This window comes from Pelecanus crispus, chromosome 1 (assembly GCF_030463565.1).
Source record: "Pelecanus crispus isolate bPelCri1 chromosome 1, bPelCri1.pri, whole genome shotgun sequence".
NCBI lineage: Eukaryota > Metazoa > Chordata > Aves > Pelecaniformes > Pelecanidae > Pelecanus > Pelecanus crispus.
This window is the reverse complement of record NC_134643.1, coordinates 208,562,561-208,575,706: the sequence shown is the minus strand read 5'-3', so window position 1 is coordinate 208,575,706 and position 13,146 is coordinate 208,562,561. Positions and strand designations below refer to the sequence as shown.

The 13,146-nt window shown below is 47.1% G+C and overlaps 1 protein-coding gene across 1 annotated transcript in view; it reads right to left on the bottom strand.

Annotated features, from left to right (window-relative positions):
- The window catches only part of EXPH5 (exophilin 5), a 33,070-nt gene extending 21,143 nt beyond the window's left edge, over window positions 1-11,927 (bottom strand). The window contains exon 1 of the mRNA XM_075726104.1: window positions 11,809-11,927. Within this exon, the coding sequence (XP_075582219.1) occupies window positions 11,809-11,927 (119 nt within the window). The remainder of the gene's footprint in view (window positions 1-11,808) is intronic.
- Window positions 11,928-13,146: the final 1,219 nt, after the last annotated feature.

Sequence of the window (13,146 nt, the reverse complement as noted above, 5' to 3'; positions counted from 1 at the left end):
ATAAAACTGATCACCTGCTTTGAGATAGCCTAATACGGTGGCAATGTGTACATCCATGACACTCAGTCCACAAAGACAGCGAGACTATTGGCATACAGAAACATTCTCATCGGACCCCCACTGTGCATTGAATACTTCTTTCCACTCTGTAACTCACAACGTCTTTTGTGTCTACAACTCTAACTCTGTACAGTGGCTAAAAGTTACCTCTGTTTTTTCTCAAAGCATTAACTTCTCATATTAAACTATGAAATGAATATACTGCAGACAACTTACTCTATCTGCTGTTTTCCTTCACCGAGTCCAACACTCCATTTCCCCGTGAAGCTTCTGTCTGTTCCCCTGGGCAACAGATGGACTGACACTTTCCTTTGAAACAGAAAACTAGGAAATGTTGTAAGGGCCAGGACGAGGTTTGTTCTCATGCTGACCACATAACTCCTCTCTACTCTGGCAGCTCAGCAATCAGAAGTTCTCAGTTAAAGCTCGGAAATCAGGAGCTCAATGACTGTGTTCATAAAGATAAGTTTTTAAAGCACAGAGCATTGCAAACTGAGGTCATGGGAGCTGAGGGTGATTAATCACCCATCTCAAGCTGTAACAATGCCTCAAAACATTACTTTTAACATGAAACTATTTCTTTAGCAGCTACCCTGGGTTTACAGTGAAAACATTTCAGCCCTGCTGGAACAAACAGAAAAGGCTGTAAGTATGTATCTTTTAAATGAGTTTATACATACTTAGAATATGAAAGCTTTTAGTCCTTTGGGCAGCTGGTCAACAAGAGTGAATGAGGTGAAATACCACTAGTAATGTCACAACTGTTGGTGCCTCTCCGGCTCAGGCTGACTCTCTACCATTTCCTCTACAGTGAGTGTGAAACAGGAGAAAGCTCCACTCTGAGAGTATTTTACAGATGATTTACAATCTCTCTGCACAGGCTGCAAATAACAGGTCAAAAAAAAAGGGTGTTACTTTATTATGCTGTCAATACTCACAAGCTACCTACCAATATGATGTGGTAATAACAAAACAAATCCATGATGCAATAGAAAGGAAGGCTACCTATCATTTTTAAAGTGTGTCACATAGCTTCTGAATAGTAGTAATTAATATCTTTAATGAGATGACTTCATTAATAGGAATTTCCATGAGCATTAACACATGCTAACAGGTGCAATGGATATAATCCAAAAAAGATTCTGATTTATTTGCAGGGATAGATGTAGTCTGAATCCAAAACCATTGCATGACAGGAGCAAGTTTTGGGCTCCTGAATTTCTGTCCCAGAAACCTTACATGTAAATATAGATGTATACTGTGTGTGTGCCACATGATGGGTTGGAAGCCTGGGGATCAAGTCTTCTTAGGTCTCCCAATACATCTGAAGCTAATGATTAACAGCAGAGATATTTATTCTTCCAGGGTAGAGCTGCTAGTTGATTGTGTGACCTTTTATAAATATTGATAGCATGCAAAGAGACAGCCATCTATGCAAGCAAGTTCCAGCTCAGCCATATATTATAAATTTAGCCACCTTACAAAGACATACAATGCAGATGCTATTCCTCATGTGATTGTATGACTTACTTTATGCAAAACCTTTCCTAGATAACAATATAAGGGGAAAAACAAGAAAACAGACACAGGTCAGGTGAGAACTCTGAATGAGGGGAATTGTTTTCAAAAGAAGACCAACATCTCATCTCTGCAAGTATGTTTGTGTATGATAGCCCATGGGTCTGGACAGAGCTCTAAAATTGAGAGGCTCCAGACGGGCTTAGGCATTTGTTTGTGCAGAGCTAAGCCTGAAGCCTAGGGCTCTCAAAATACACCTTTGCAAACTCAGGTAATTGTGCAGAGTCTCACACAGAACTGAAGCAAGATTCTGGTCAACAGAAGTAAGACAGAAGGTCAGAGTGTACCTACACACAGTTTATGTGTTACTATAACACTACAGAAGCCTCATTTACATTGCTTTAAATTAAGGAAAGCAGTCATAAGAATGAATGTAAGCTCTAAAAGTTGACACAGTGGATGTTCTTCATCTGGAAATACAATGCTTATATACATGTATATAATATATACTTACACAGATCCTCTGTCATAGCAGCTTAGAATCTCATAATTTATCACAACTCCATTGGAAGTAGAAATATAGTGTAATAAAACTTTATAATATTTATATGTATATAATTTTAAATAGATATACATTTAAGAACATGCAAGTCTATAATGCAGAAAGAAGCAGACTGCAGAGCCCCCCAGCTACACTGCTGCAGCTTTGCTTGACTGCAGTTCTCTGCACTCAGGCCCCTGTATCTAGAAATCCACAGATACGGCAAGCAGAAGTATTGCTGTTCCTTGATTACTCCAACCACAAATTAAACTGTGTGTAATTTATATGCAATAAAGTGCAAACAGACTGCACTTTTCATCATTTACTCTTAGCTTTTGTTTTGTGGTTTTGATGTGTTTTGGTCACAGTTAGGATGGCACCCATACATAAACCTATTTATTTTTGAGGTAACACTGATAAAAAGAACATAGTTTCTGGTAGTTTAAAATGCAGGCATTTAAATACAGCTTGTTACGTTTAACAGTGTTAAAATAATAATCTAGCTGCAAAGAAGGATTAGAAATACACTTCATGTGAACATTTAGATGCACAAATCGTCGGGAAAAATTCCCAGTTTCTCCCTACTTGCTTTAATGCATTTCTCACATGAAGTCTGTAAGTTGTGAAACTTTTCAGACTGACAGCTCTAGGGAATTAAGTAATTTTTCAATTTAAAACAAGTACAGGAAAGGCTGAACTGAGGTCAGTCCTTAGTCTATATAGTCCTGTGTTAAAGTTATGGAACACAGAAGAAAATGGGGTCTCTGTGCCCAAAGGTAAAAACTCCATTGGGCCAAACTCCACTCAATTTGAAAAGCAGATTCAGAGAGCAAAAAGATTTTAAAGGATGATTAAATTCAGTATATGTAAACCACTGACAAAAACTAGATTTTAAAGAAGAAAAGGAGATGGGTGCATGCAACATTTTTCCAATGCTGTCAAAACAGTATCTGATACAAACCAATGAAGGTCAGCTGAAGTCTTGACATACAGCCCAACAAGCTTTGCTCTCAGCTGTCAGCTAGGTCTCTCCAAGAGCTACATCTACAGGAGGTGCAAGTGCTGCATGTCTAGACGGACCCAGGAATCTCAAGTACTGCAGGGACCAAACCCAGCCAAACCCCAGCACCTTGGTCTTCACCACAGAAAGCATGTGCTGCAGTCTTTGACTGGATTACAAGATACACGTAACCTGAAAATGCCACTGGAGCACAGCTGTGTCAGTACCAGGGGAGATACCCAGCTGCTCTGAACATGAATCAGACGTGTTCCTGTGCAACACTTTTTCAACTTCCTGGCATAACCCATTTAATATTTCTGAAATATGTGCAAGGACTTGAAGGTCTTGGGACATAGACAGTGCGTAGAAGCTGACAGCACCTGAAAACATTTCTGGGGTCCTTCCAAGGCTGCTCACTGCAGACTGATATTATTTCCTTTCCTTACAGCGATGACAGTCAGTGTGCGTTACACATCACCGGCATTACCTTCCAGAAGCCCAGTGACTCTACTGCACATGCCACTGGCATTACAAACAAATTTTAATAGACATATATAAGAAAGCTGAGCTAAAGTGAGAGTGACTATACTTTGCTGATGCATTTCAGACATTTGTCCATGCACCTCCATGACTCTTTGCTTGCTTAGTATGGGAAGCTGTCGTCTTCTACATGATGGCCATTTCCAATTCCCACTAATGTCAATTATCATTTTGACTTCTGCACTTGAATTATGGAGGAGACAGAGGGTTTTAAGAACACAGAAAAATTACTATTGGAAAGGTCAAACGCGGGAAGTGCACAGGCTTCCTACAAGGTGCACAAGTCCTCAACTGGGTCACAACTCCATAGAAAAACTAACAAAATCGGACTACTCTGCATTAGCTGTTCCAGAATAACTCCTCATACTGACTGTCTATTCAGTAGTTAATGCTAGCTTGTACTGCTGCACCCGACCTATTTATACTTGAAGCCAGGTCAATTTATCCATATAGACAAAGCCCCATTAATTCTACTTTCACCATTAAGCTTGGACTTAGAAAATGTCTACCCATGGGCTTAACAGTAAGACTTGGCTTAAATCTCATCAGTTTCAACAAGTATCTTCTTCTTGGCAGCCCTAGTGACATCAGAAAGTGGGCTAGATAATAATGGTCATTATGATTTTCATTTTTACAGTATTTTGTCACTTGAAAATGCAAACAATAGTTTGAACCCTGGCACAAGGCCTGTGTTTGAATGAGCACGGGTGAAAATGCCTTGAGTGTGTCCTTCCCGCTCCTGTGGGTTTGGCCACCTGGGCCCAGAGCCAGCTTGGAAAGAGCAGAGTTGGTGGCCTTGGAGAAAGCTGTCATGAAGACAGCCAGAAGCCTCAGCAAGGGCCACCCCTCCTTCCCCTGGGAGCTGCTTTTAAATGGAGGCTGTCCCACTGGGCCCTGCCCCAGCTACAGCCCCAGACACATCCCCAGACACATCCCCAGCTGTGCCTGTGCACGGCCACTGCCATGCTCATCTGGGCCTCGACCCATGGCCTGACGCCCCAGCTTGGCCTCAGCCCAGCCACCCCAGCCCTGGCCTGCCCAGCCATCACAGGGCCATGGCTGACCCTGATCACCATTGCCAGGCCTGACCCTGACATGGCTTCATGGCTTGACCTTGGCCCTGCATTGTCGCCACGGCCCTGCACCGTGATCAGTGGGCTGTGGTGGACCGGGTTACCCCCACCAGGCCTGATCCTGACCCTGACTCAACCCCAGGGCCTGGCCTCGGCCCTGCCGCGCTGCCACCACGGCCATCGGCTGGGGATGCCCCCGGCTCTCGCTGGGGTGGTGGGATGGCGGGACAGGCCCCGGCGGCGAGGCCCTGCCCTGCCAGCCCCGTGGGGAGCCCCCGTGGCCCCAATAACGTGAAGAAAGAAGAAATACACTCGACGCACTACCAGATAGGCTCTTCCAAACATAACACACCACAAAGGTGCTCCTGGGTCTCCTTCTGCTCCCCCCCGCATGCTGTAGAAAACACCCTGCTCTCAAACACAAAGTGCAAAGCTTTGGAGGAAAGGATTGACCTTTCGTTAACACTGAAAGTAAGTTTACTATGAAAAGGCAAGATCAAAGACCTGGCAGCAATGCCGGTCCAGACCCTGGTCTGCAGATGTAAAACTGGAGTTACACCATAGACTTCGGTTTAGTTAGTCCAGATGCACGGGGCTAAAGGCGAAACAGAAAATGGAACACACTGCGCCCACCTGCTCCCAGCTGTTACCACCTGCTCTTCCTCAGCTCACGTGAAGCCCCAGTCCTTGACTCCAGGCCCCACCACAAGATAGGATTATTAAAAAACAGGGATGAGGAAAAAACTTGATGTGCAACTGAAGTAATTGCCTTTGGTTACAGTACCCCCACTCGAACAAGGGGAGTCCCAAAGTGGGATTATTTAGGACAGTAATTGTTTACCAAACTGAGTAAAGGTTTATAAATCACGGTTTTCCCTGCCATTTTTGCTTCTATTTACATCTTCTTTAGCATATTAGTACTTCAGGGCTTCAAGGACCTGTTTTCCTAAGTGTTTACAAACCACTAAACACGCCAGTGGTGCAGTATCAGCAGTAAATAATAATAGTATCTCCTCCACAAACAAGACACAACAGAGCATTTGTGCCCTGAAACATCCCGGGCGGAGTATCTCTTATGAAAGAATTTCTTTATTAATGGTTTGTTCAGGGAGGGAGCTCCACTGGAACAACAATATACCCAAGCGGTGCTGTCCTGGTATCCTGCTCTCCTGGCCCATCCAGCTTATCGGTATTTGGGGGTTGATTCTAAAAATGATTTCAAATAGTAAGGAGTTGGGCCCCTAATCTAGATCTCTAACACCCAAGAAGTTATTCTTGGTCTCCAAGAGGCTGCGAGAGGGTCAACAGGACTACCTCTGCAAATAAGCTAAAATAAAGGCTGCAATGTCAGACCCCTCAAACAGTAAGCAAGACAAAAGAAGCACCAAGAGGGTGCTGAGTATGGCTGCACCTCTGCAACGAATGCCTTCCAAGGTTATGAGTATGGAAAAAGGTGAAAAAATACATTCCTTACACAGCATTTTATTCCCATCTTCTATTGCCAGACCTGTGAGAGCAAATGTCAGTCAAGAGAATACAGTAAGGAATTATTTGCAACAAATGAGGAACTCAGTAAACTATCTGCTGTAAGGCAGTAAGAACAGCTTTTTTCCTGTAACAAATAATTACATCCAAATGATTTGTGGTAGAGACTGTCTAGAACAAAGTAAGGAGGGGATTAATCTTTCCCACAAGAATTGTATCTTGTTAATGGGTCACCAAGAGAGGAGCAGTGAGTGGTGCTGAGTGTACCTCTCAATTAATTTTGTTTGCTTTCCATCTTTACATTTGAGGATAAAATCAAAACTATCTATTCTCATTGTCATAGATCTGTGAGAATAAATCTACAAAATAAAAAAAAAGCACAAGCCAACCTGGAAATAAGCAAAACAAAATAAAGCAAAGGGAATGAGTGCTCCTCTCTCCCAAAAGCTCATTTTCCTTTCCTCTTTTTTTCAGTTCCTATTCATAAACAGTGGCTGATGCCCAAGATATGTTCTGGAGCTGATAATTAATTTTTTTTTCCATTCTTCCCACTGAAAAAGAAAATATTCCTCACACAATACAGGCATAGTTACTTCTCAAAACATGATCTAGCCGGTAAACTGCTATTCAGGGAGGTAGGCTCATTTCCCTGTTCAGTGGCTCAGTCTCTCAGTTATTTTCAGTGTCTCATCTGAAAGTTAAGATAACAGTATTTCCCTTTTTCTCAAGGATTAATAAACTAAACCAGTACAAGGCTATTGCATATAATCATAAGAGGGGCATTATATAAAACAGACAAATCTCCTAAATAAAAGTTAATAATTAAAGAATTCAGAGCTCTTCTGCCCTTTTAAATACATTCTCTATTTATCCGTAGCTCTTCTGCTGTATCTCCCAACTGTTCATTTTTTGGACAACCTGCAAATGTACCAGCTACCTGTTCCCATGCCACAACCCCTTACCTGCTGCCTCTTTTAAGTAGGTGGCTCCATGTCTCCTGGCTCCTCTCGCCTCAGCTGCTTTCTCTGGGCCCTGGTGCTGTTTCAGCGGTGGAGGTGCATCTCTGCACCCAGTGCTCAGACAGTCTGAGGCATCAGAGCCCCAAAGCTGACTGGAAAGGTACCTGCTTGGGCACTGTCCGCCTCTCTGCACTCTGCAGAGGGAGGAGCTGCCTCAGAGATAAAAGGCAGCAGCTCCACCTCTATCCCCTAGCTTCTTGCCCTGTTGCTGCTGAGCCTTCCTACTGGGATTGCCAGTCCCTCTGCTACCTGCCAGGCTCTAAAGTGCTGTCCTGAGGAGACTGGAAGCAGCCAACCTCACTTGTCACCTTGTCCATCGGCTTCTTGGAGAAAGGACAGAAAAGAGAATCACCTACAGGTTTCTTAAGCCTTTGGGACCTGGGGCTCTGCATGCAAACATCAGCTGCCAATTCTTTTTTAATTTCTGTCCCCAGCAGCTGCACAACAAAGCTTGAGAAGATGAGCCGGGTGCACCCTGAAGCCTTGAAACCAGAAGTCGAACAAGACCTGGAATGTTTTTATGTCATGATTTCCAGGCCTATTTCATTACATATGGAAAACTGACCTGTGGTATTAGTAACTGTGCCTACAGCAAGCATTCACTGTGTCCTTATGGAAACTGAATTGTTGGGGAGCCGTCTGAACATGCTACCGTCCCCTGAACAAGCTACCGTCCTCTGAACATGCTGGATTCCTCCCTGTCTCCTCCTGGGCATCTAACTGTGATATTGAAATATTTGGGAGAAGGAACATTCTTCCACAAGCATCTGCAAAATCATTGGTTGCATTAACCAGGCCTACTAAAATAGCATTTTGTGACTGAGTTGGACTTCTGTCTTAACATTGCAATTATTATTACGGAACAACGCATGTATGCTGATATACAGACCCTATATTTCATTTTTTCTCCCATGCTAACACTTACAATAAATGAGGTTTTCTCCAAGTTGGTATTATGAATGAGACTGGATTTGATGAACACCACCCAAGTCCAAAACTAATGTGTATTTTTTCTTTTAAATTATTAAATACGTGATTACTAATTATTAGGTTTCTATATTATTTTCAGTGTATGTGGCAGTGAACAGTCATGTGAGTTATACCAAAGCTGATTGTCGCTGCTTCTGTTACCCTGTTTCGTGGGAGGAGTCGGTACAATTGGTTTGCTGTTGCTAGCGAAAGGTACTGCTGAGAGGAGCCACGAGAGGGCACTGGAAAGGAGAAAACAAGCAAAAAAATGCAGTCCTGGGAACCCGCAGCCCAGGGCATGTCAGGAGCTCAGCTCCCTGTCAGTAGCAAGAACAACTGAGGGTCCAGGTCACACAGTTCATTCCTGCACAAAAGGAAAAGCAAAACTTGAGAGGTCTTCCAAGCCAGGCACAGAGGTCTGAAGCCTGCCAAGGGAGCTGAGAAAGGGCTGGTGGTACCTGGAGGATGTGCTGGGGCATCCGGAGGGACAGCACGAAGTGGGGCCCACAGCTACACAAACCTGCACAGGTGTCCACAAAGGTCACACATTCCCACTCTACACGAGGGCTACACAGAGAAAGAGAAAGGGAGGTGGAGAAGGGCTGTATAAAGCAACTAGCCTTTCCCCAAAGAATGCCCCCAATATGCATTTAATTTCATGAAGGCGTGGGCTGTCTGGGTGAAGAGAGATCCAGTGGTTCTATCAAGTTTCCAGTGTAAGTAAGCAGTATGAAAAGGAAAAAAAATATTCTTCTGGAGGCCTGATGGTTACTTAGCTGAGAGCTCAATGCACTTGAGGAGGAACTGGTCAGTATTTCATGCTGCACTGCAATACATTTGTGTTCACATGAAAATCAGCTCCCCTGAACCATGGCTGTCATTTGTTAGATGAGGTAAGCCATGCAGGATGTCGGGATTCATCTTTTGATTTTATTTCTGATTTTGTCTTTCAAAACTAACAGGTGTTAACATTTGCTTATATAACAAATGCAGCTTGTAAAATGAGAAAAAGCCCATTCCTGCTTTTTTTATTCCAGAGTTGTATCTGGGAATGGATTTCAAATTTTCATTGCTCTTTTAAGAGATTTCGGACAGCTATGTGCTTGCACATATGACATCAAACAGCACGCGCAAGATCAGCGCAGGCATTACAACCTGACTTGTGGTCTGCCAGCAAACACGTCATTCCCTCTGTCAATCCACTCCAGGTTGATCTATACAGGGACATGCTATACTGTAAACAAAGATGGTCACTATACTGTAAATAAAGATGGTCACTGAGCAAACTTGACCGGTGAGCCCACTGGTTATTACTGACTTGTTCCCTGGCCCTGCCAAGCTCCAATTAGCTCTTTCCAAAACCATGCTCAAGAGCAGTCTAGGGGACAACTCACTTCAGTGACATCATGCAAAAAAGTAGCATTGATGAAACTGCCCCCTCCGTTCCACAGTACTTCCTATATGCCTCATTTGATTGATGGCACAAATCAAATACCTTCAAAATCACACTTTAAAAGCATCCCAGGAGTGGGCTGCCACAGTGCTCAGGCATTATTTTAAAACCTTTGAACTGAAAAAAATGTGTACAAAGGTAATTATCAGAATAATCGTAGTAAGAATGACATAGAGCCAAGGAGGCAGGCAAATGGGACCAAGAGGAGTGAATGCAATTTTGTTTAGAGCCTCTGAAGCTCATTGTGGTCATATAAGAACTGCAGGATTTGGCCCTCCAGGGTTATCACTGTTACTACTTAGATTATAGCAGTACAGGGCAACACTACACAGCCTGGAACCCGTCTGCTCCTAATGGGAGTCCCCTGGCCTGAAGAGCTTACAGTCTAAATGAGACCAGGTAGACAAGTGGAGTGAGAAATAGAGTACTTTTATTAGGCCCAGGAGAGATTAAGAAATTTGCCCAAGGACACATACAAAGCCTTTGACAGATCCAGCATTTAACCTAGATTTCAGTATGGTGCCTTGATCATAAACACTTCATCTATCTTCTGCTCAACTTCGGAATGCCTCTTGAACTGAGATATAAAGTAGATTCCATCTCAGTAAAGCATCACCAGCAATGTCCTCTTGTACCACGTTTATTTTGACAGCTTTTGCATAAAGAGAGACCACTTTCTCTCGACAAAGTTGTAAGTATACAGACAGAGAAACAAATACACATTTGGGGGCAGGTGAAAGCCCTGGGTGCAAGAGCAGGCTACTGCTTCACAAGCCTCTCTACAGCATTGCAAGCCTCACTGCATTTGCACCAGTTTTAAAGTCTTACCTGGACTTTTAAACTTACAACTATCCAGCCATGTAATTCTCCACATCCTGCAAAACTTTCCTTTTTTTTTGAGTTGTAATAGGACACATGCAACAGAAATTAATTGAAGAAAGGTAATGCCAAATCATGGAAGAAAGCAACTGCCCAACTTAACCCAGTCTGGGTTCACATGCTGCAGAACACTAAGCCAAGTTCTGGATGCAAGTCGTCAGTGCTGACATATAATGTTCAACCACGCCCATCATAAAATCCACTTGACTGAAATAAAAAAATACACAGTACAAATATCCACTTGCCAGAAATGTTACTCATTAACGTTCCTTCTACATCTTACATCAAAGCATTACTTGTGAAAAGTAATGTGCCCACTTGTGACTCTGAGAGGACGCTGCCTTCCACTCCCAAACTGCCCACAAGGTATCTCAAGTCTCATCTGGAGGAAGAAATGATAACCTTTAATAACAAACGGCTCATTTGGCTGCATAATTTTTATTAATTCCTTGACTTTTACTTTCACTATCAACACAAACAGCTTCAGTGATTGCGCACAGGCGAGATACCAGCTAGACACAAGGTCGAGGCTGTTCTATTTCTTCACGCGGCTCACGTAAGATGTTGCGACTTGCGCACCTGAATGCGGAGGGAATTCAGCTAAGTCACTTGGCAGGGTCTTGTGAACAACCGCTCAGGCAGGCGAGCGCCTGGCTTGGCTTCCAAGAGCTGCCAGGATCGGCTCCGGGAGCCGCGACGTTTCCCTGCAAGGTCCCGCAGCCCTCCCCCGCCACCGCTGTCCCCCCGGGCACCGGTGTTCAGCCGGCACCCCCCGCCAGCGAGGCGGTGACAGGCAGCAGCGGCCCCCTCCTCCTCCTCCTCCTCCTCCTCCTCCTCGGGGAAGGCGCGGAGCCACGGGGCGCAGCAGCCGTGACTCAGAGCCGTCTCTGTCACAACACGCGTTTCCCAAACGTCCCGATGCCGCAGATGCCCGGGCCGGGCGGCCCCGCAGCAGCCGGCGCTGCCTCTCCCCCGGCGCCCGGCAGCACCGCCGCCTCCCGCCCAGCGAGCCCGGCCCCCCCGCCCGCCCAGCGCCGCTGCCCCCAGGCCGGCGCACCCCCTTCCCGCGGGGCGGCCCGCAGCCGCCCGCCCGCCCGCCCTTCTCCCGCTCGGCTCAGCCGGGCGAAGCAGCGGCGGGCTCCGCCGCCACCCCGCGCCGCCCGGCTGCGGCCCGGCGCCCTCCGCTGCCCGCCGCCAGCCCCGCTGCCCGCCTCCGCGCTTGCACCCCCGGGCGGGTCCGCGGGGCAGCCACGGCGGGGTTAAGCCTGTACCTGACTCGGTCCTTCTCCGCCCGCCGGAGCTCCGAGTCCCTCTGCAGCACCTGAAAAATCGCCCTGGCTTCCTCCTCGTTCAAAAAACCGAGATCTGGCCCCTGGGGCGCTGCGGTCATGGCTTTGCTTATTTTCGGGCTGGCGGGCGGAGGCAGGCGGGCCGCGCTGACCCCCTCGGAGCCTGGCGCGACACCAGCATGGCCGAGCCCCGGGACGGCGCACGCCGGCACCCGCGGGACGCGCTCCCCTCTGGACGGCGGCAGCCGGAGCCGCGGCCGCCCCGCACCGCCCCGCCCCGCCGCGCTTGGGCAACACCCTCCAGAGGGAGCGCGGCCCGGCGGGGCGGGCGGGCCGGGCGGGGACCGCCCCGCTGCCGGGGCTGGGGCCGGGGCAGCCGCTCGCCCCGCGGCCGGCGGCGGTCACGGCGCGCTTCCCGCCGGGCAGCCCCGCCACGCCTCTGCCCGGCGGCGCCTTTGCGGCCGTGAGGGCGGGCGGGCGGGCGGGCGCCGAGGGGCTCCCCCCGCACCGGAGCTCGGCCTCCGGGCCGCCCGCCGTCCTGCCGCCGCGGGAGGACATGTCTGTAGTCTGGGGGAGCGGATGCAAAGCGACAACTTTTCCACGGCGGGACAACGGGGCAGTGTTTCATATTTATTCTCCTTTAAGGTTTTCCCGAAGAAATAGTAGAGAACAGAAGTTCTTGAGCTGGGCGCTCCAACCGCATCTCAGAAGTAATTTCATCCTGATCTCATTCTAACGGCTCTGATGCAACTCAGCTCCGCGCTGGCGCGGGCGGGAGCAGCACAAGCAGGTGCATCTCTCCAAAGTGCGTGTCTACCTAGTACGCTGTACCAGTCGAATAATTAGTACAACGTCCTTTGAAAATTTTCCATCAAGGAAGGGCTTTATTCAGGACTGAACTGCAGGTGTGAGCGCAGCTGTATGGAGAAAGAAAATGAAACTGCTGAGCCAGCAGTGTGCCCAGGTGGCCAAGAAGGCCAACAGCATCCTGGCCTGTATCAGGAATAGTGTGGCCAGCGGGAGCAGGGAGGTGATTGTCCCCCTGTACTCGGCACTGGTGAGGCCGCACCTGGAATACTGTGTCCAGTTTTGGGCCCCTCAATACAAGAAAGACATTGAGGTGCTGGAGCGTGTCCAGAGAAGGGCAACGAAGCTGGTGAAGGGTCTGGAGCACAGGCCTTATGAGGAGCGGCTGAGGGAACTGGGGTTGTTTAGCCTGGAGAAGAGGAGGCTGAGGGGAGACCTTCTCGCTCTCTACAACTCCCTGAAAGGAGGTTGTAGTGAGGTGGGTGTTGGTCTCTTCTCCCATGTAGTTAGCGA